Consider the following 24,936-nt stretch of genomic DNA (forward strand, 5'->3'; position numbering starts at 1 on the left):
TGTAGAGAGAGGTGTGTAAAGTGCCCTCTGCTGGTCAAGTGGAGATACAACAGCAAACACTCCATGGAAAGTTGGGCTGGAACAACTGACAAAAACATGTGCCCTACAGACTTATCCCTCAAATTTTAAGTAATATAAAATACATGTCATATTTTTGGCCAAATCAGGATATAGTCTTCCTGCTTCATATCAGTATCAGAAATTTTTTAAAAGAGATTTTTGCTCTGGAACTAAAGAAATTAATTTATTAAGAGCCACATTCTTTAAAAAATAAGATTGTCAATATATTACAGTAATATTTCAGTGCTGACAAGCCCAATAAAGGTATAAGTCTTTCTAGCATTTCAAAGAAGTACTTATGTAGAGTTGTTCACTGTAGTATACTAATACTCTAATTGGTTAGAATTAAGTAATTTAATGATTAGACAAACTAGTCGAAAAGATCGGGAGCTGCTACTCTGCATAGATTAAACACATACGACCACACATGTATGCGCACAGATGCGCAGTACACTGAACTTCAAAGCCCAAGCCAAGAGAAACCCATTTTCTGGTTAGCAGAAAACAAAACCGTTGCTTTTCTTTCTTGCTTTATTTGAGAGTATACAGTAAAAGGGATTTTTTACAAAATTTTATTTTAGCTTTAATTGTGCTGTCATCCATGAAACAGAGCTCTCTGCTTCTCCGTCAGAGATGACAGGGGCCTTCTCAGCATCTTGTTTGTGTGTGGAATTTTAAGGAATATGGTTATATTGCATTCTCTGTGAATGGTATGAACAATAAACAAAGAATCCATGCAAACCACATCATGGCTGATAGACTAGGAGTGGGGACATGGGGTATGCAGGGAGGGAAGCTGTTACATTTGTGTTCAGTTACTGTGCACAGCCTATGATGTCTTGACATTGGGACCCAGATGAGACATAACTAGAAGTATTTTTATTATTAGGGCAAAAGCTGACAAGAGCTAAAAGGATAGGTCCTGCTATAACATCTAATAGATTCTTAGGATGCAAACAATGTTATTTTGAACTTTGAAAATACATGACACTGTGCAATAAGCTTTTTTTTTTCTTATAACAGAAAATAAGCAGAATAATTAAAATGGAGAAAAGGTCCAATAAAAAAAGTGCAGACTCTCCGGCTCCACCCCAGATCAGAACCCAACTTCTAAGAAGATCCTCCAGGTGATATGAGTATTTGCAGACCTAAGTTTTCTGGCAAAGAACAGTGTAGGAAAATATTTCCAAATATGACTTAAAGCAGTTATTTCTGCTTACATGAAAATGGATCACCATCAGGCCATCATCAAAAGTACCTGAACTCCGTTCTTATGATACACTAGCTGTGATCACACTAATTGTGATCATTCAAAAATTATCTTAACTTCCAAGCGGCAGAGTAACTACAATATATCCAAATTCACATTTTAATTATATATGTTCCATTAAGAAAACAGTTTAGTCACAATTTTGATCAGCTGACACTAGTTTTTTTTTTTTTTAATTATTTTGGAGAATTCACCCTCTATTTTATGGCTTAGCTAACAAGTGTAAGGTGTGAATTAACAGCTACATTTTATTGCTATGTTATGTAGGTAAATACTCGGAGATCCTACTTCAGTAGTTATTTGTGAGAAAAATAAGCAGACCGTGTGGCTGGTGAGGGTTGTTTGTTTTTAAAGTTTTTCTTGGGTTCTTTTTCCTCCGCAAAGAGAAAGACTCATTCATTTGCTGGCTGATAGCAAAGGAACTAAAGACAAGGAGAGCAGTAAGCTTTTGTCACATGTGAAACCAGGAATAGGAACCAACTAAGAATGCTTAAAAGGAATTGCCAAGTGACACTGAGGGCCCAGGAGATTATATTGTACATGATAATTATGCCAGAAGCTGGTGATTTGATTTTTCTCCAGCAGTGCTTGGCAGAACAGGAACAAACACCAGACCGAGAGAGACAGAACTGAGAGCTGGCCAGATAGGGCAGCAGAAGGTCAAAGCAATGAGGGCTGAGTGCTCTGGTAAAATGCTAGTTATGGAAACCATTAAGCAACTCTGGTGACACTGAACTACACAGAAGCAGTAACAGGCTTTGTCAAACTGCAGCATGACACAAGGTACAGTCTCACATGTTATTCACATTAAACTTTCTATCATAAGTGAATTCTAAAACTTACCTACTCTTTTAAAAAATGCTGAAACCAATGCCTAAAAAGTTCTGACTGAGAAGAAATTGGTGATTGCTGGAAGTAGAGGATCAGGAGCGAAGGGATAAAATGGGAATAAAAGGGGAAAGAAATCTGTCCTCAAATTATTTATGTTTTATGTCCCAAAGTGAAATAAATAAATAATTGCTTAAAGAAACATGTCATAATGACACTAACAGGTATACTTTATGACGCAATAAAGCAGGTTTGATGCAGAAACACTGCGTGGTAACCCAGAGCTGAGAATTCACATTCCTTCAGTACAGCTGCTCCCAGCCCCATTCAGAGAATCACTTCTACAGGTGACATATCTATATAATCAGATCTGGTTTAAGCCTTTCCAGTCCCAGGAACTCCCTACTTTATGAGGATGACTCACTTTTCACCCTTTCTATGTCAAGAAAGTCCCCAAATTCCCTCACTGTAATTGTAAGACATTGTTCCCAAGTCTATGTGATGATGGAGGCTGAGAAGTCCCACAATCTGCCCGTCTTCAAGCTGGACAACCAGGAGATCTGCTGGTGTAGTTCCACAACCAGAGGCCTGAGAACCAGGACAGTCAATGGGATGATGTAAGTTTCAGTTCAAAAGCCAGCGGGCTCAAGACACAGGAAGAGCTGATATTTCAGTTCAGGTCTGAAGGCAAGAAAAGATCAACGTTCCAGCTCATCCTCTTACTTACAGGAGGGCCAGTCTTTTTGTTCTGGCCAGGCCTTCAACTAGTTAAGGTCCATTCACATGACTGAGGGAAATCTTGACTCAGTCCACCAATTCAAATGTTAATCTCATCAAAAAACAGTTTCACAGAGACCCTCAGACTAATGTTTACAAAATATCCGGACACCCCAAGGCCAGTCAAGGTGACACACAAAATTAATCATCACAACTACTGAAACTGTTCTTTAACTGGCTTTCCTCCTTCTCTTCTTGATTGCCTTTAGTTTATTCTTCACACACCAACCAGTGATTTTTTTTTTTTTATATAATTAACATATCATGCAATTCACCCATTTTACAGTATATCATCAGTGGTTTTTAGTATATTCATGGATCTGTACATCCTTTACCACAGGTAACCAATGATCACTAACAACAAATTTAATTGCTCTCAAAAGCCCCCAATGGCTTCTAATCACACTTAGAATAAAATGCAATCTACTCACCAAAGTCCATGAAGCCTTATAAAACCTTGGGGCCTACTTCCCCACCTCATTCATTTCCAGACCCATGGTACTCCTTGCTAGTTCAGCTTGATCCTGTCTTGATCCCCCCCTCTTTTCCTTCTGATTGGACAACTATCACCCATCCCCATATCTTCCTAAGCCCTCACTTCAGTCACACCCCTGATCAAAGGTCAACCACAGAAATAAGATGTCCCTGAGCACCTTCTCTGAAATACTTCTTGTACATGCACTCAATCTGTGTAATACTAAAGTGTCTATTAGTTTTCTTTGTAAAGGTCAGAGTTGAATTTTCAAAGTGATTTGCCCCCCTTCCCTTCCCCGACGGAGAAGTATCCTAAGTCAGAAGGGAAGCTTCTGACAAATCATTATATATTGTCCATTGTAATTATTGACACCTGACAGATTATTAACATATTGACTGTGCACCATTAGAGACAAACTTTCTCTGTCTTATTTGTGGGTGTGTCCCAAACTCCTAGAACAGTACCTGGCACACAGAAGGTGTTCAATAAAACATTTTTAGGAAGGGAGGGACAGTCATGAGCCTAAAACACAGCAAGTAACCAATGCCCTCGTACGAGCCTCATACTGGGCTCAATTTTTTATTACTTCATTTGATTTTCCCTTTCCAATTCTTACATAACACAAGGTGCTTAAAGAGAAATATTCCAGATATTTTTGTATCTAAATAAAACTGTCATGTATGATACAATCCTACTCTGAATCATTTTTTAAACTCCACAAATTAGAGTGTTGCTTTCAGAATTCTAATTCATTGATGTTTTTAAAAAAAGATTGCTCTCAAGGCTGAAAGTTGGCATATAAATGTTCATCATAGATTTGAAAACAAGTAAGTTTTGGAACTCTAGGGAAGTGCTCCTAAACTTGTGTTCATGCCATGACTAAGAGATCATGGCTAGAAATAAAACAGGAGTTTCCTGATTTGCAATGCTGCATGATTATGAGGATATTGGAAACAACTTCAAAGTTGACATTAAGTGCTTAAGTTTACACCCTTGGTGATACTTATCCTTAATTGGCAGTTGGAGAGAAGTGGAGAGACAAGGAGACTCTTGAAGAAATCTCTGAAAAATGTTTTATAAATAACTTAACCATTATTGACTTATTTATATGCCATTTGTATGGAGGTGTTATACATTTGGATATATAATATCTAATATCTATTACTTTGAAAACAGCCAGTGCACAATCCCCATTCAGTCTATTTCTTAGACTTGATTATTGGACAGCCCTAAACTACTTCAAAATAGAGATGGTAATCCACAGAAATTCCAATAAAATATATGTACATTAGAAAAAATGTATTCAAAATACAACCATGGAAAATGTCATTTGCAATGTGTAAAGTGGCCTTAATTTTAGTAAATGCCTAACTTTTATGTCATAATTTCTTACACAAGTGTAAAGAATATCTTAATAACGGCAATAGTACAGTACTCTCCTATACCTTAACAAGTAAACATACTCCATGTTATTTTTGTTTTCTTTATTTAAAAAAAAATGAGACTGACAAAATAGTAATACAAAAGTTTAAATCTTAGTATTTGAGGCATAATTACACAACTTGACACCATGGTTCGCCTTTCCTTTGAAATAAAAACATTTCTTCAGTGTAGTTTTACTCATGAGACCACAGCTGAGCAGTTGTAGTAAAGATTTTGTCTCCATTAGTAAATTGAAGAAATAAAAAAAACATATTTCAATGCAATAAAATACCAAGGTCCAGTCCAACATATGAAATCATTTCAATACAGTGAAGGGTGAGAAGTGAGTGAACATTAAGGAAAATGGTAATTTATAGAAACACCTAGCTTCCATGATTGATTAATAGTGAGACCAAAGACATGCAAACTAAGTTAGAGCTGAGGCAGAGCAGCATTAGGCAGGGGACCTCAAGGTCATCCCCCATCCATTCAGAGATGGGGATCAGGACAGCCAGCTTCAGCACTATGAATTCTGCTCTTACTGGCTAAGCCATCAAACAGGCAATTTGCCTGATGAAAGCCTCTCCCAAACTTGCCAGGTGGAAGACCTCCTCAAGCAAATCTATAAAATCAGCAATAAAATTTAAGAACAGGAAAAAAAAGTACTATTGATCTTACCACGGTTATTTTAAACTTGCTCTACAATACCACCTTTACATGCTGTTGCTTGTTATCGGTGTTTTATATACGTCAACATCCAAATATATTCACAAAAGTATCTCACTTATTATCTACTAAAGAGGTTATTTTTAAACTTGCTGTACAATACCATCTTCACATGCTGTTGCTTGTTATCAATATTTTGTATACATGAAAATCTAAATATATTCACAGAAGTATCTTGCTTACAATCAACGAGAGACATTTCCTCTGAGACACACACTGCGTTTGACCCAGCACAGAACAACCCTCAGTCACCACAGTTGCAGGCAAGGCATGTACTGACTGCTCCTCCAATTTTACATTCCATTCTATTACTCCTTGAGTATTTTCTCTTCAACCATACAAAATTTGTTTCTGCCTTCTAACCAGAAAAGTGCTACCCTTGAATGAAAATAGTAATTATATTTGTACTTCTTATATTATTTCAACTTGGGTAAAAAAAGCGAGAGAAAACAAAAGTGGGCTTTTTTTCCCCTTTGATAATACTTGTATTTTTTTTTATTTGTTTATTTGGATTTATTTATAGAAAGAGCTCACAAACTCAGTGTTCCACAAACCTTTCCTCTTTCCACCCCCTTAGCTCCTTCACCCCTTGGGAAAAGAATGGGATAAATATAGTCACTTCCTGAGAATATTTTTTAGAAAAGCACATGATAAAAACCTAGGTAAGAATATGTAAATTATATAGCTGATCCCTCAGGTGAATTTTCTATTACTGCTGGAAGGGAAACTCCAGATGTTTCAATAGTGATCTTGACACAGACTAGCTTGCACTAGTTTGCTGACACCCAAGTGTGTAAGAGGGTGAAGATGACTCAGAAATAATTTCACACAGGTACAAGAACCTTAACCACTAATGACCTTGTGAGAAATGGCAGTCAGAAGGGACCCATAAACTTGTTTTCTTTCTTGAAGCAGCCATTGTGAAGGCTGCTGAAGCTGGCCAGTATCTGCATAGCATGGCCAGTATCTGCATTTCCTGCATTCTCCAGCGTTCGAATGAGGAGACAGCCTGCGCGGCCTGTACAAACCTTCCACATTCCACTCTTCAAAGGAATCTGAATGAGTAAACTTTTAGGGCAAAGATGTTCAAACTCAGCCCATATTTTTGATGCAAGTGTGTGTATACTGAAGATTTTTCTAATGAGACCACTAATAGACACACACATTCACACAAATGAATGGTTCAAAAAAGTTTTCCGAAATACCACTGCTTTTCAAAGGGAACTGCAGTAGAGATGGCAAGCATAAATAGACCAATCAAATGTACAGTCATTTGGCAAAGTAGCCCAGGTAAAGGAGTAGGGTTTACTTTCTTGATTCTTTAGCTCAATCAGGGATGATTTTACCCCATAAGGGTCATTGGCAATGTCAGGAGATATTTTTAGCTGTCCCAAGTGGTGGGTTGGGGGCATGATACTACTGGCATCTAGTGAGTAAGGCCTTGGATGCTGCTAAACATTCTATAATGCACAAGGCAGACACACACCACAAAGAATTATCTGGCCCAAAGTGCCAACAGTCATTAGGGCCAAGGTTGAGAAACTTCGCTTTAGCTAAATACAAATAAATCATTATGGGTCCAAGATGACCGTCAGTCTTAGGAATAATAACTTATGTGATTTTTTCTATACATACTATATTTCATACACACTAGCACATCAAATGGAAGACATTATTCTGGTTAAATGGTTTTTACCATCAGAATAGCTTGCTTGCACGAAATAATATTAAATGTAAAGTATAACAAAAAAAATTTTAATTAAAAAAACTCATCTTGACTGCTTCTCAGGGTTTTGTATTGAAGTTGAATCTTGTTATTCCCATTTAAAGTTTTTGTTTTGAGTTTTAATGATTTTAACAGATCCACAATTAATTCCAGCTCATTTTTTGGAAGACTCAAACTCCTAGGTTAGATTTTTTTTCCCCTAGCATGGCTTTGTAAGGAAAAGATAAAGGGAAATCAATTTCTTTATAATATAAAGCTCAGTCAAGTAAGAAATGCCACGCTCTTTGGGGACATGATTACTGCCTTCCCAAATTTAAAGAAAAAAATCATGAATGTTCCAAGAAACTATTCAATATACTTCTAAATCATCTAAACATTTCTTTCTGTATTGTCATCACTCATGCGCTTCACATTGCCATGACTTCTGAGCTAAATATATGTGGAAACTGACATGAAATGGAAATATTATAGCTGAAGGAAAAAATAAGGAAGGAGGAATGGAAGAGGGAGCTTGGAACACTATAATCACTCAGGTTAACAAACTATTACACAAAAATTGTGTAATTTTTACTGTATTTAATCTGATGTGATGCATATACCCTGCACAAACCTCATTCACAGAACCCACTTCAATCCACACACGTGAAGTGAGTGAGCCAAAGGGAACTAACACTCCTGACCACAGTGCATTTGGCCAAGATGACTTTCCTCTCCAGCAACTCATGCACAGGCTGGCCATGCTATGTGTGACCTGGAAAGAAAAAGTAACCTGATCTATTCAGATTCCTCTCTTGAAAACCTCAACTAGGAGACACCATTTCCAACAGGAAAAAAGTAATCATGCAGAACGAAGCTGCCATGTTTATGCTAAGCATGGGATTAATAGGTGAATTCTCTGAAAAATCCTTAAAATAAAACACTCTACATCTCACTTAGCTTAAAAGCATCTCCACTCTTTGTCACTAAAAAAACAGTAACTGCAGAGACTCCTGGCCAAGATGGAGACTTAGGTAGACAGGCTGCATCTCCCTCCACAACTAAGAAGAAATACAACTACCCCAAAACTGGAGACAACCAGAAGTTACAGAAAATCAAACTGCATGGAATTCCAACAAATAAAAATATAAAGAAGAAATACTCATCCAGACAGGTAAGAGGGGTGGACCCGGGGCAGAGAGGACGCAGTGTGGTGGCAGCAGTGGCAGTGACAGCACCTGTGGCCAGCCGGCAGAAAGCGCAGTCACACATGTAAAAAAGTAGGGAGGAACACCTGGGGAGCACTCCCATCCCCAGACCAGACCACACAGCTCACAGTCCCAGCGCCAGGGAAAATAAAGATTCATTGCTTCTGACTGTGCAAACCAGTGGGGGTTGGGGTGGAGGAAGAAACTGCCAATCTCTCAGTAGAATCCACCTGTTTAAAGGGCCCCCAAGGTCCTAGAACATTTGCAGAACCACCCACTCTGGGAACAGTGGCCAGGACAACAGCTAGATAGGTGCCAGTCCCATACAGAAGTGTTAGAAGTGCCTGGAAAAGGGGCAGGCGCTGAGCAAGTGGCATTGTTCCCTCTCAGACCCCTCCCCTCATGCAGCACCACAACAGGGTGAAACAGGTCACCCTGTACTGACGAATACTTAAGGTTCTGTCCCTTACAATGTAACAGGTGTGACAGTTCTACCTAAGACACAGAGGCAAACCAACACAGGAGCCTGTCAAGATGAGGAGACAGAGAAGTATGGCCCCAAAGAGGGAATGGATCAAGGTTCCAGTGGGAGAACTAAGTGACAAGAAGATAGCCAACCTAACAGACGAGGAGATAGACAACCTAACAGACACAGAGTTCAAAACATTGGTGATAAAGATGCTCACAGACTTGAAAGATATGCTTAAATATCACAAATGCATAAGGAAAGATGTGAAGGGAAGGAAACAGGGGTTCAAATCAATGATTTCGAATATAAGGAAGAAATAAACAGTCAACCAGTACAGAAGGAGGAAATAAGAATTGAAAAAAATGAAGAAAGGCTTAGGAACCTCTGGGGCAACTTTAAATGTGCCAACACCCAAATCATAGGGATGCCAGAGAGAGAAGAGGAAGAGCAAGAAATTGAAAACTTACATGAAAAATAATGAAGGAAAACTTCCCAAATTTGGGGAAGGAAATAGAGATAAAAGTCCAGGAAGCACAGGGAGTCCCAAGCAAGCTAGACCCCAAGGGGACCACACCAAGACACATCATAATTAAAATGCCAAAGGTTCAAGATAAAGAATCTTAAAAGCAGCAAGAGGAAAAGTTACCTACAAAGGGGTTCCTATAAGCCTGTCATCTGATTTCTCAGAAGAAACTTTGCAGGCAAGAAGGGACTAGCAGGAAATATTCAAAGTGATGAAAAGCAAGGATCTACAATCAAGATTACTCTATCCAGCAAAGCTATCATTTAGAATGGAAGGGCATATAAAATGCTTCCCATACAAGGTAAAGCTAAAAAAGTTCATCATCACCAACCCATTATTATATGAAATGTTAAAGGGACTTATTTAAGAAAAAGAAAATCAAAACTATAAACATTAAAATGACAACAAACGCACAACCATCAACAACAGAATCTAAAAATTAAAAACAAAAACAAACTAAGCAAACAACCATAATAAAGACAGAATCATAGGTATGGGGATCATTTGGAGGGTTATCAGCTCAGAGGGGGAAGGGGAAGAAATGGGAAAATGGTGCAGGGATTAACAAGCATGATTGGTAGGTACAAAATAGACAGGGGGAAGTTAAGAATAATATATGAAAGGGTGAAGTCAAAGAACTTATAGGCATGACCCATGGACATGAACTAAGGGGAGTGCAAGTGCTGGAGGGAAGGGATACTGGGTGGAGGGGAGCAAAGGAAAAAAACATAGGACAACTGTCACAGCATAATCAATAAAATATACTTTAAAAATTATAAAACACTTCAATATAAGACCTCTCATTGTTGTCTGAGAGAAGATGCTTATAAATCATGTGAATATCTAAGAAAAAAGTGTCGTTTGCTATACTGATAATTACTATGACCTGGAGATACAAGCTATAAAGATAGACTTATTCAAAGAAAAATAATCCTTTTGAAATAAATATTACTTTATGAACTATCTTTAAGGGCAGAAAAAAAAGCATTAACTGCACATAAAACTGGTGAATTTTAATTAAGGTCTCTAGATGTATCAATATCAATTTCCTGGTTTTAATACAGTTATGCAAGATGTTACCATCGTGGGGAAATAGGTGAAGGGCACAGAGAACCTCTCTGTACTGTCTTGTTTGGGGGTTTTGTTTTTTGTTTTTTGCAACTTTCCATGACTCTATATTTATTTTGAAATAAAAGGGTTTTAAAAAGCATGTGGTAACTAAAACATTCACCTGTCTATTAGTTTCCTAGGGTTGCCATAACAAAGTACAACAAAGTTGGTCGTTTAAAACAACAGAGGCTTTTTGTCTCCCAATTCTGGAGCAAGAAGTCCAAAATCAAGGCGTCCACAAAGCCAGGGGAAGTCTTCCTTGCTTCTGGTGGTTTTGCGGCAATCTTTGATGTGCCTTGGCCTGTAGATACATCACCCCTCAGTTGTCACACGGCACTCTTCCTGTGTGTATCTGTCTTTATATGGCCATCTTCTCATAAACACAGCCATCACATCAGATGAGGTGCCCACCCTACTCCAGTGTGACCTCGTCTTAATGAGTTACATCATCTGCAACAACCTTATTCCCAGATAAGGTCACATTCAAAGGTAGTGGGGGTTTAGAACTGCCATGTATTATATCTTTGGCTGGGGAGGGGAGTATTTCAAGGGGTACAATTCAACCTATAACACTATCCCATCAAAAATCTAATTTTAAAGCCTGTCATTTTTCACAATGGAAATATTATTTATTCATTCATTTAAAAATGTTTGGTCTCCTATATGTATCAGTCACTATGTTATGTGCTGTGAACACAAAAATTACTCCTATGATGAGTCTGGCTCAGTTTCTTCACCTTTCCTCTATAAATGTCAAAATCTAAGCCTTCTGACACACTGCTTGAAGAATTCTTAGAGGTCAGTCTTCACAGTCTCTTATAACTGCTCATGGGTGTCAAAGTCACAGCCTACTGTAATTCTCTGCAGCACATTTACTATCCGATGCTTTCTCGCTCATTTGTTAATTAATTTGCTTCATCCCTGTTTCCCCACTAGAATATAAGCAGTTATCTTTGTTCCTCCAACATATCCCTATAAACCAGAAACATTCTTGATCCAGTAGGCACGCCATTATTTTTTAAAAGAATAATATGCTACAAAAGAACAATCATTTAATATCTGTGTGTGAAACCAATTATATGTCCTCCATTTCCATCTTCCTAACAGCCCTATTACATAGATGGCGGAGGTCTAATTCACACGTGAAATTAAGGCTTTGAGTTTTCCTATAACCATCCTGATACAAATGCATCAGAGGAAGGAATCAAATGAGGCATGATAATCAGAGCAGATCTATTGGGCTAACTCCAGTTCAGAGGCTCTGGTCCCACTTATGCCCCTGCATTCAACTGAAAATGCTCATTGTCCTGTGCTTGGGAAATCCCCCTACTTAATATGCCAGAAATGCCTTTCATTTTGGTTTCTAGCTAAAGATAAAATCCAAACCAGATACAATTTCTGATGCTTGAAATAGAAATATTTGGAGAGATCTTTGGATTTAAAATTACATTTGTGATTTCATCTCATCATAGAGTCAGAAAATTGAATAAAAACTCTAGCAGCCGACAACAAATCACCACAATTCAGGTATTCCAAATATGCAGGGTGTTAGAAATCAAAGGCTAATTTTATTTAAAGTGCATGTAATTGATCCAAGAAATGACAACTTAAAATCTAAGCATTAAACTATCTAAGAATAACTAAACCAATTTGCAAAGAAAGAGAGCACTTTCAATACAATTCAAACTTAGTTTTCACAAAAGTTATTTTCACATAAAGCTTATCAGTTTATTCAATGGAATATTCTTCCTAAAAAGACTTCAAAAACCAAATTTTTTTCATTTATTCCTTATTACCTTATAATGCACTCTATCACTAGAATTAATTCATATACATACTTAGAAGGTCTCTCTGGAAAAAGTCAAGCCATTATTAATATAACAAGAATGGTTTGCCTGACATTGATGAAACTTGGCAGCCAAGGAGAGTGGGCTGGAATGCACATGTGTGAACAATGATGACTTTACGGTACTAGTCAGTGGGGGCAGTAGACACAGCTGAGTGAGCATGTGTACTGTGTGGCCATGACATTCAAAATGACTGAGTGAGTGAAGCAAGGAATCTGCAACAAATTTTGCATTAAGCTTGAACATTCTTCCACAGAAACTATTCCGATGATTCAGAAGGCCGCAGCTATGGGCAACTGGTGATTGGCAGCTTCATCACGACGATGTGCCTGCTCATGCATCACATCTGGCGAAACATCAAATCACTCAGGTGACTCAGCCCCCCTACAGCCCAGATTTGGCACCCTGTGACTTTAGGCATTTCCCAAAACTAAAATCACCTTTGAAAGGGAAGAGATTTCAGACCAGTGATGAGATTCAGAAAAATACGATGAGGCATCTGATGGCGATTGGGAGAACTGTGTGAGGCCCCAAGGTGTCCACTTTGAAGGGCACTGAGGCATCATTGTCCTGTGTACAATGTTCCTTGTACCTTGTATCTTCTCCAATAAATGTCTTATTTTTATTTTTTCCTTTTTTATAAAGGGGCATATATTACACTGGGTATGTGTCTCAACCCTCTTTTTTTTCTTTTTTCTTTTTTTGTATGTTTTGTTGATTATGCTGTTACAGTTATCCCAATTTCTTTTCCCTTTGCTTCCCTCCACCCAGCAGCCTCCCTCCCTCCAGCAGTTCCCTGACCCCACTTAGTCCATATCCATGGGTCGTGCATAAAGCTCTTCTCAATAACCCCTTGTCCATTCTGCACCCTCCTACTATGATTCTTAATTCCTGTACCATTTCCCTCCCTCTCCCTCTGCCCCCTCATGCGCCCCATACCTATGATTCTGTTCCCACTCTAGTTGTCTGCTTAGTTTACCTTTGTTTCCATTCCCTAGCTTCTGTTGTTGATCGTTGTGATACAGTTTTCACTTTAATGTTCATAGTTTTGATTTTCTTTTCCTTAAATAAGTCCCTTTAACATTTCATATAATAATGGTTTGGTGGTGATGAACTCCTTCAGCTTTACCTTGTCTAGGAAGCACTTTATCTGCCCTTCCATTCTAAATGATAGCTTTGCTGGATAAAGTAATCTTGATTGTAGATCCTTTCGTTTTATCACTTTGAATATTTCCTGCCATTCCCTTCTTGCTTGCAAAGTTTCTTCTGAGAAATCCACTGATAGTCTTATAGGTACCCCTTTGTAGGTAACTCTCCTGTTCTCTCTTGCTGCTTTTAAGATTCTCTCTTTATCTTTACCATTTGGCATTTTGATCATGATGTGTTTTGGTGTAGTATTCCCTGGGTCTAGTTTGTTTGGGACTCTCTGTGCTTCCTGGACCCATATTTCCATTTCCTTCCACAAATTAGGAAAGTTTTCCTTCATTATTTTTTTCACATATTTTTTCAATTTCTTGCTCCCCCTCTTCACCTTCTGGCAACTCTATGATTCAGATGTTGGCACGTTTATAGCTGTCCCAGAGGTTTCTAAGTCTCTTCCTATTTTTTTCTCTACTGGTTGACTGTTTGCTTCTTCCTTATGTTCCAATTTGTTGATTTGAACCCTGGTTTCCTTTCCTTCACCACTTGCTTCATGTGGATTTTCCTTCATTTCAGCCAGGATGGCCTTCATTCTTTCCTGTCCTGTTTAACTTTTCCTGTGAAGTCGGTGTGCATCTTTATCACCAATGCCTTAAACTGTGCATCTGTTAAGTTCTCTATCTCCTCATCTGTTAGGTGCGCTATCTGCTTAGTTGTGTCACTGGGACCTTGATCTGCCCCATCTTCTGGGCCATACTTTTCTGTCTCCTCATCTTGACAGCTTTCTGTGTTTGCTTCTGTGATGTGGGTAAGGTCTGTCGCACCTTTCTGGCTGATTATTTCTTCTTTATTTCTTTGCTGAACTTCCCTGTAGTTTTGATTTTCTGTTTTTTTTGTTTGTTTGTTTGTTTTTAAGTTTTGAAGTGGTTGTAAATCCCTTCTTAGTTGTGAGGAGATGCAGTGTGTGTATTTATGTTTCTGTCTTGGCCGGAAGTCCCTTATTTTTCATATTACATGGCTGGATACCTTCTGGACAGACCTCATCTGTACTGCAACATAGTCATATATTGCTAGACAGGTATTTGCAAATAATAAAAATACTTTGCAAACAATTAATTTCTGCTGTCACCACATACTTGACCCCCTTTGCCCTTTACCACTCCCCAGCCCCTGATGAGATTTTTATGACAGCTGCAAACCTAGGCATTTGGGCTTGCTACATTTAATTTTTCATGCCTTTAACATCTGCATACACATGGTAGCCAAACAGAAGGTTCCTGAATGTATTACAAGCACAGCTTGACTATTCCAAAGAGAATATATTTTTTTCCCTTACATTCTAATTATTAGCTCTTAAATTCCAGTGCTTTGTGAAATTAAATTTAACTGAATTCTATCATCAACCTTGATTTTTAGGTATAGCTAACATTTAAAAAATTAGTCATCATATGCATTATAATTATAAATTACTTATTTCCAAAGACATGGCCTCTTTGGTGTCTTTTTTTCTCTTTTGTAAACACTTTTATTAATTTATCTGTGTCAATTAATTTACATATTATTATTATTAATATTATTATTCCTCACCTGAAGACATGCTCATTGAGTTCAGATACAGGGAAAGGGACAGAGAAAGAGAGGGAGAGATACATCGATCGGTTGCCTCTTGCATGCTCCCCATCTGGGAACCAAACCTGTGACCCAGGCACGTATCTTGACCAGGAATCACATTGGTGACCTTTTGGTTTGGATGACGTTCCAACCAACTGAGCCATACCAGCCAGGGCTCTTCAGTGTCTTAACCCACCAGAATATTTATATAATGATAGTGTGGGGTACTTTGCATATGCAAAATTCCAAATTTAAATCTAAAAATCTAGAGAATCATCCACACATAGTCATTTCAAGGCTAATATTACTGAGACAAAAAGGAAGACAATGACATGCTCAATATCACACAGGATGTTGGTAGGAAACCTATTACCTAAAGTAGAAGAGCCAGCAGGTCTTGAATAGTTTGCAAATACACTCGAAGGTCTGTGCTGAGTGAGGGTACTGCATATAAGCAGGAATTACCAGAAACATAACTGGTATACCTCAGACAGTTTCCCCAAACTGTGGCCACTAGCAAACAATGTAGACAGGCTGAGCTTCAAAGGAACATGATCTAAACAAAAGCAATCTGTGGAAGAAATAAGCCAGGAAAGAGAATATATGAAATTTGAGGGCATGACAATCAAAACAAAAAAATAAAGAAAACAAAACCTCCCCACAGAAGGGAAACAGAGAGAGGTACTAAAGGTGTAAGGGGGGGATATCATGAAACACGCTTTTCTTGAGCAAAAAAAAAAAAACCCAAACCTAATTTCTATAGTAATCCCAGATAAGAGAACCTGTCTATGCCTATCTGTTTACATTTCAAAAACAATGAGATCTAGTTTTGAAGATAATTTATACTTACCAAACCAGCTATTGGTGTGGACAGTCTATTGATCTTCTTAATGACACCAGGTTTAAGCTTATTAATCAAACTGAAAGTAAATAAAGAAATAAGATATGTAATTACAAGTATGCCAATATCAATTTAGTGTTGTTTTTTTTTTAACATTCTCAAAAATCACAGAGGTCACTATTCCAGCCTCAATGTTATTCAGAGCCAAGGGCCCAACAACAGAAAGCAAACAAACAAGATAACAACTCAAGAACCAAAGGAAGAATAGTGCTACAAACAACAGTGAGCAGCCCTCTGAGACAGAACAGACACACTTTCATAACCAAAGCCATGTCTTTAAAAATAGTTAGTTCCCCATTTATTAAAGAAAGGGAATATCTGATTGTCACATATAGCCTGTTTAAGAATCTCTTCGTTATACTGTAGTTCATTTGGTCCTTAGAATACTTTTTCTTTCAATCATTTTCATTGATTTTTTTTTCTTAAACACATCATTATTTTATTTTGTTTGAAGAGTGATAGTACTATTTTTTAATATTTACCCTTTTACATGGAGAATAAAAAACAAAAATGAATCAATGCAGCTATAAGTAATTAGTAATATTTGCAGGCTTTTCTCTAGAGTACCATATACAATATACGTATATGCTATATGTATAGTTACATAGACATGTTAATGTCTGAATGTAAACTGTCCATATTTTAAAAGGTAATTTCAAAACTATATATACTATTTTGCCATATTTAAAGAGTGCATTGGAACTCATTTTAATGGACAACTAGTTCTTATTGGTAACTCATTCAAGTCCATGATTCATTGCTTTGTTACCACAGCAAAATGACTGAATGAAAAATTAAATTAAACGTAACAGAACTCCCCAAAATAAGCTAACAGTTACCTCAAAAACTAACATTGAACAAATCTAAGTTGCTATGACAATCTATAAAGATATATGTCTCCATACTCAAGAGCACTAAAAAAGAACATGGCTTTGACATGAGTGACTTAGAGTACAATTTTGGTTCTAAATCTAGATTATTGTGAATTCTATATTTTGTTGATCACTAATACAGTGCCAGACCACAGTGAAATTTAGTACTATAATACTTTTGTATTGATGCTAGCTTGGTTAATTAATCATTAATCACTGCCAGAAAACAATAAGTTGAAACAGTGGCTTTCCTATTCAATAACTGGTCCACCAAAAAAAAAAAAAAGGCACAATTTTAAATTCTAACAGAACTCCACTACTAAAGAAAATGCAGGAGAAAGAATCAAACATTCTTAATTTACTGGTCTCCTCTTCACAATGGGCAACAGGGAAAAAAAAATCTAACACTTGTGGAATGTCACTCCTTCAACATTCCAGAGATTTATATACACAGTTGAGTATGCTAAAAATAAAAAAGACAAAAGTCTCAATTTAAAAACCTTTAGAATGTTGTTCAACAGGATTTAAAATGACAAAACAGTGGCTTATGAAGACTTAAGTCTGGTGAACAAAAAATGTTTTTCTGTTTTAATAGTTTGTTTACATAAGGATCATTAGCCAATTTAACAAATCATCTTCTAGATGTTAAGCATTTCCTGGAACTGTTAACTCCTTAATCCCTAATTTCTTATTTGTGCACTAAAAGCCACGGAGGAAGGAAGGCTTTTTTCCTTCATGGACTCTCTTGTTAGATGACTAGCAAAGGAGCTAGAAAAGAATTGAGCAGGTTTATAAAGAAATGAGAGTTTCAAATTAATTCTTCTAGTTGTTCCCTATACCAGGCATTTCTAAAACTCTGTTAAAGGTGGCATTCCTGCAATGCACAGAAGAACTTATAACTGAAGCATTACATAACAAGAATATAATCTGACACGGTATAAATCAAGAAATAAATTTGTGACAGTTGACCACTAGGGTGGCAGTCACTTTCCTATAGTAACTTGGATCTTAAACATCATCTTTCATTGATATTAAATGTTCAAGACCAATGCGCTGGGGCAATTTATAAAATGTCAGGAAAAGTCTGACATCAGTTGTCCTTGTTAGAGGAAGTGTCATACATCCCTTCTCCACCCGTCTGAGTCACTGCGGACTTTGTCCAGATCATTCCATTTACCTGCTTACTTCACTTATCATTTTCCTATTACAGTGTTAGTAGTATCAAGAGCATGTTTAATATAGTTTCTGGGATGGATAACAACACAGCCTCCTTTTAAATAAGTTAGCCAAAGGGGTAGAGGTAAATGAAACAGCCAGATAATTGTTGCCTCCCAATAGGGAGTTAACTTCTCTTTCGTCAGAATGTTCCAGAGCTGTGACTAAGAGGCAACATATGAACAGTAGACTGGAGTCCCTCTCCACTCCTGAGCCTCCTAGGACATGTACAAACACGGAAATAACCACAGGGACAAACCACAAACTACCCTCTAAAAAGTCGAATCACTTGAGATAAGTGCTGTTTATTTTTGTCAATTTTAAAAATTGTATCTGTTCTAAGTACTAAAATATGGAGAAAATGCACATACAGTTTTGGCAAATACTGAACAGCCCATCAAATTATGAGCCATGAATAATTATTTTCATATACGATTAAAGGAAGAACTTTTAGAATAATCTTAGCAGGGAGAAAATGGGGTTTAATAAAATTTAAATTTCTGTAATATTTAAGTATATCTAAAGGAATAGGAGCACAATGTTATGTCAAATAAAAGTATCATGTAAGAAAAATACTATTCCTTTTTGCAAATAAAACAACTTTGCATAATAAGCGGTCTTCAATTACACATGTTCCTAAAGGCAACACTGATTTCAGGTGACTGGCTCTATTCAAGACTGAGATAACATGATAACCTTCCCACAGCTTCTGTGCACAAGAAACTCAAGTCAATAAAGAGACCAGTTTACCTGCCTGCATCCCCACATTCCATCTCTCTAATTCCATGCAGCATTATGCAACTACTCCAACAAGCCTCCTCTCACTCAGGCCACGGCAGGAACTTGGTGATGTGCCTTGATAGCCCTCAGAGGTTAGTTTTTTTGGTAAGTTTAAAACTAAAACAGAAAACGCCAAGTGATTTGGTATCTATCTCCCATAGCAGAATGCTCTCATGATACTGTAAGAAACAAGGACATAGTGACGACTCCCTAACCAGTAGAAGATCATTAGTAACAAAGGGCAAATGTAATTAGAGGGTCTTAAGGGACATCCTGACGGAGAAAGATAGTCATCACCAGACAAAGGGAAAATGGGAGAAGGGAGTTGACAGTAGTAGCATATTTACAAATCACAAAAGGGGCATCCTGAAGGGGGAAAGACAGTCATCACCAGACAAAGGGAAATTGGGAGAAGGGAGTTGACAGTAGTAGCATATTTACAAATCACAAAAGGGGCATTTAGAGAATCACGTTAGATTGTAACTCCTGGAGTAACCAGTAATGGAGAAATGGGGGAGATGGAGAGGGGAGGGGGAGCTCATCCCGTTAGGGAGGGGGAGCTAAACACAGTACTATAAAACCAGGTATCTTCGTCTACTTGGGGCACACATTCTCCTGGCTGAGGGTGCGCCCGACTCTGCAGACTCGTGAATAAACACCTCGCTTTGCTGCTCAAGTCCTGTGTCCCGGTTTTTATTGTGAGCATTTCTCAGAATACCCCGCCTGCAACTCCTCTCCTTCAGCTCATCTCCAGTGGAGTCTACTTCCTTTTCCTCCCCTCCCCACAACACACCTTCCAAAGGAGCTGACCTGCACAACAGATGCTAGAAAGTTAGCTCTCTTCCAAAACCTTGTCACCAGTGAATGTGACATGACTAAAACTCAGAGGCAAGACTCAGAAAATGGTCCATGAGGCTCAATATGATGTCCAGCTCAGTTACAGAGGGTTTTAATCAGAATGTGATGCTCGGTCTGTTAGTCTGCACAAACTAGTTGCAAATGTCCAGCCTTATTTTCCCCTGTATTAGGAAGCTCTTCAGTAGAGGTACAAAATGCAGGGACATCTTTTGACTTCTCATCTGCAAATATTTTCCAAATGCACCAAAGAGACTGACATCAATGAGCACATCAATCTACTGAGAGTGAACTTTTTAAACTATACATTATTAGGTTTGTCATTCACACATACAATTCTAATATCTTTCTATCAACCATATTTTTAAATATATACCCCATAATAGTCAAACTTTTCCTATTAGTAACTCAATTTTTAAAAAAATATAAAAGATATTACACATTTCCTTACAGATTAAAGAACAACAATATTTGTTTTATCTGTGATTTGACATTTACTCATCTGTCTAGTTTTTTTTTTTTTTTCTTTTGAGAGGCAAGCTTTGCTCAACAAACATCTGAATGCTTACAAAAGGCAGACCACTGTGCTGTGATCAGCCACACAGCGACCAGGCAGTGAAGCTGCTCAGCACACACAGAATGTTCTCTCAATCTGAACAGCATCTCCTAGCTCTTAGCAAGGTACCTGGCATTCGATAGGTGCTTTAAAAACATTGACTAAAATCTACTGTCTAACTTTTAATGCAGAAATTTTTCTGTTAATAAAATCTCTTTCTTTAGAGAAATAAACTTAGGAAGACTTTACCTTTAGTTTCATTCAAATGCTAGAAATATTTTGTTGTTGCTGTTTCTGCCAACAAGGACACCGCTTATTTTTCCACTGGCAGGCAGTCAAACTGAAATGTTCTCTCCTAATTGTCAAATGTTGATCAAGCGAGTAAACTCTCTATTAGATATATTAGTGGGACTGGTTGTCTTTTTTTAGCATGTAAATTGCTTTTTACTTTATTATATTGTCCATAGAAATAATATACATCTATAGGATAAATTTTAGTGACTGAGTACAGTCCCTTCTGTGGATGAACCAGAAAGTAAATTAAAATGTTCTAAAGAAAACAATCAATCCCATTCACAACTGCAACAAAAAGAATAAAATACCTAGGAATAAACCTGACCAAGAATGTAAAAACCTGTACTCAGAAAATTATAAGACACTGAACAAAGAAATAGAAAATGCAAATAAGTGGAAGCAGATACCATGTTCACGAATAGGAAGAATTAACATCATTAAAATGTCCATACTACCCAAAACAATCTATAGATTCAGTGCAACTCCTATCAAGATGCCAATGACATATTTCACAGAACTGGAACAAACATTTAAAAAATTTATGTTCAACCACAAAAGGCCCTACATACCAACAGTGATCCTGAGAAAGAACTACTTGGCTGTAAAAAAGAAGAAAATTTCACCCTTTGCAACAGCATGGATAGACCTGGAGAACATTACGCTAAGTGAAATAAGCCCATCAGAGAAAGACAAATACCATATGATTTCACTCATATGTGGAATCTAATGAACAAACTGAACTTACAAGGAAAATGGGGACAGAGTCATAGAGAGCAGGATGACAGATAGAGTTGGGGGGTGGGGACTGATTATCTTAAATAAATTCCTTACTAAGATTTAAATTAATTACTTCCATCTAAATTCATAAGCTCTAATATTCTTTAAATAACATTGAGTAGTCATCGCACTTCCATGGATAAAGTAATAAGATTAATTTTAAATTTCAAAGTGTAAAAGAGTTCAGTATAAATACTTATGATGATTTTAAAGATGGATGTTAATAATTAATGTAAGTTCAATTTGTAGAACTCCTGTGGTAGTAATTCTGAATACTGCTGAATTACCTACCACACAAATAAACAGTTAACAATGCATGCTGAAATGTGAAAATGTGTAGAACAGCAAAAAGTCAGTACCAATAAAATTTATAATCGTTTTATTATGACAGGATTTCCTTATTTAGCATCAGTGTAATGCCCGAAGCATCCATCCTGCAGTGAGTCTAGTGACGCTTAAGGGTTGTGACAGCAGTTTTCTTATTCCAAGCAACCTCAATAGTGAGAGCACTAGTGAACCTCGCTGAGTAGCCGAAGACTTCCCAATACCCCATCAATGACAAAGGGCGTCTAGCAGTGGGGCTCAGGGTTCCTGTCGTGGTTCTGTTTTTTAATATTAAGTAACATCGCTAAATTCCTCTCCATCCTTTCATGTACATGAGAGTGATATGTCATTCTCTTATAGTTAGACTTAGGTTCCTCCCAATGTTTGCCACTGTCAAAATGTTTCAGTACGTGTTTGTATGTATATCTTTATCCATGCTTCTTACTATACCTTTATTTTTTTTATTTAAGTATAGTTGATATACAATATTATAGTAGTTATATTTGTTTCAGGTGTACAAGTTGGTGATTCGACATTTCTATACCTTAAATGTGATCATCCCAGTAACTCTAGTAATCTTCTCTCAGCATGCAAATTATTGCAATATCATTGACTAGATTTACCATTTCTCGTATTTTATTTCTAGAGATAAAATCATCAGTGTTAAGCCCTTAATACATGTTTGGCAAGGAATCTGGCAGTGTGAATCAGCTTGCTTTGGCACGGCCGGCAGCATTCCTCTGTGCCTACCTCCCGTCATGACACAGCAGCGACTCTCCTCCACGTTCAACAGCAGCGCAGCGACACTGCCTCCAGCTACCGGCCCGCTCCTTACAGCACGGTCTTCCCCAAGGCTGCAGCTTTCATTCCTACTGCTCACAAGGGCTGGAGCAATGTTCACCAATTTTACATATCACATTTTAGATATTTAGGCTGTTTCTAATATTTCCTCTGTGAAAATGCTTTATGCATATATTTTACCCCACTTTGTAGTCTTTTCTTAGATTCCCAAAAGCAAGTCTTATAATTTTTATAATAAATAAATGTTTATATTAATAAATAAAATAGCATATAAGTACTTACTAGGTATTGCCAAATTGCTTTTCATAGTTATACAAGCTTGTAGTCTATCAGTCAATTTGAGAATATTACAGACTATTTTGTCTTGATAGAGCCAACATTTTGTAACAAATTTTTTTTTTTTTTTAAATTTATCAGGTGGCATTGGATAATAGGATCTTATAGGTGTCAAGTGCACATTTCTATGATACTAGGTCTGCATACTGCACTGTGTGCCCACCACTCAACATCAAATATATGGTGATGAAAGGTTGTTTGTAACAGATTTTAAATTATCTACTAGTTCCAATTTTAAAATAGTATCTGCAAAGAATAGACTGAGAGGGGCCAGGAGGCAGGGTAAAAAAATGTGAAGGGATTAAGGAGCATAAATTGGTGTTTGCAGAACAGCACCAGAGATGCAGAGTGCAGCATGGAGAATGTAGTGAATAGGGTCCACATAGCATGGCATGGGGCCGGGGGGGGTGCCAGGGCAGCAGATGACTGGAGCGCACAGTTTTCCATCCACTTTGCTGTACACCTGAAACTGGGGTGAAACAGTATTGAATGTAAACTGTGGTTGAAAAATAAAATAAAACTAAATTAACTGGTTTTAGCATAATTATTTCTTACTAACAAAGGTGAAGAATTTACTGTTTATTTCCAGTAGTATTTCTTTATTCATTAATTATTTGGTCATATCCTTTGTTCATTTGTTTTTTGAGGTTTTGAATAATGTATCTTACCAATCTATTTGAACTCTGGATGATCTTAAAGTCATTTTTGCTTAAACTCTTTCTTCAGATTATTTTCCAGAATATCTACTTATATACATTAAAATCTATTTTTCTATATCTTCAAAACTTAGAATTTTAAACTGTCTCCAAAGATTAACTCTTCAATTGTATTCTTCCAGCTTATTATTTTGATCTATATTGTATTCTGATATGATGAGTTTTTAAAATAATTGTTACCTAATTATTTATCCCAATACAAAGAACTGAATGTTTCATCTCTTCTCCATTTTCTCATATCTTTTATCACAAATTCCTTCATATAAGAATATATTTCTGGACCTTGTCACATTCATATGAACTTATAAATCAACCCATAATTATTAAATACTGTGCTTTGTCATATTTTGTCACATATTCTAATATTGGGTTAGACTCATTCCACAAAAATTTTTACTTTAAAATTTTTTTATTCTCACTTGTCTATTCTATATAAATGTTAAAATAATTTTATCTAAAAAGTTTGGCTAGATTTTACATGGGAATTAGATTAAAACTATAAATTAATTTTGACATCTATTACCTTATACAGAAATGTAGCTTATTATTTCATTTCCTAAATCTTATGCCTTAACCATTTTACTTCCTACATATAAAAATAAAAGTTTTGTCCTGACCAGTGCAACTCAGTTGGTTGGGTATCGTCTCACAAAGCAAAAGGTTGCCAGTTCTATTTCCAGTCAGGGCACCGGCCTGGATTGTGGTTTGGGTCCCTCGTTGGGGCATGAATAAGAGACAACCAATTGATGTTTCTCTCACACATCAACATTTCTCTCCCTCTTTCTCCCTCCCTTCTCCTCTCTCTAAAAATAAATACACAAAATCTTTTAAAAAAAAATAAAAGTCCCACATGTTTCTCTAAAGTAAACAATGTTCTAAACTTTATCACTATTGCCTTATTCCAGCTAACTTTCTGACTGATGGCTGTTAGCATATAAAAATTCTAGAGACTAAGTCTCTCATATAAGGCAATTACTGTACTTTCAGTTTATGTAATGCATCACATACTCGTCCTTTTTACAATATTCATTCCCCTTATGTAATTTACTTCTCATTGCACTGACCAGAACTCCATGCTTTGATCATTTCACGTTCTCCACATGTCCTCATGAGAGCCTTCCTTGCATTGAAAACCTACTTCAATAACCTCCTGCTGATCAACTTTAATATAAATTGTTTATAGCACATACATTACTACCCTTTATTTTTAGTATACCATCATTATCTATTTCTCAGAGGCCCCATCACTAAAATCTTACAAGCTCGCCTCTTAGTAATTTACATTTAGGGTGAGAAAGCACTGTAGGAACATGAAGGTTCCTAAAAGTTCGAGGCCACGAT

At 37.0% G+C, this 24,936-nt stretch overlaps 1 protein-coding gene across 12 annotated transcripts in view; it reads right to left on the reverse strand.

Moving 5' to 3' along the window:
* The window catches only part of LMO7 (LIM domain 7), a 198,273-nt gene that overhangs the window by 101,649 nt on the left and 71,688 nt on the right, over positions 1 to 24,936 (reverse strand). For all 12 annotated transcript variants that reach the window (XM_090258764.1, XM_090258767.1, XM_090258765.1 and 9 more), the window contains exon 3: positions 16,019 to 16,088. In XM_090258764.1, the coding sequence (XP_090114890.1) occupies positions 16,019 to 16,088 (70 nt within the window). The remainder of the gene's footprint in view (positions 1 to 16,018; positions 16,089 to 24,936) is intronic.

This window comes from Furipterus horrens, unplaced genomic scaffold (assembly GCF_987537825.1).
Source record: "Furipterus horrens unplaced genomic scaffold, mFurHor1.1.pri manual_scaffold_12, whole genome shotgun sequence".
Lineage (NCBI taxonomy): Eukaryota > Metazoa > Chordata > Mammalia > Chiroptera > Furipteridae > Furipterus > Furipterus horrens.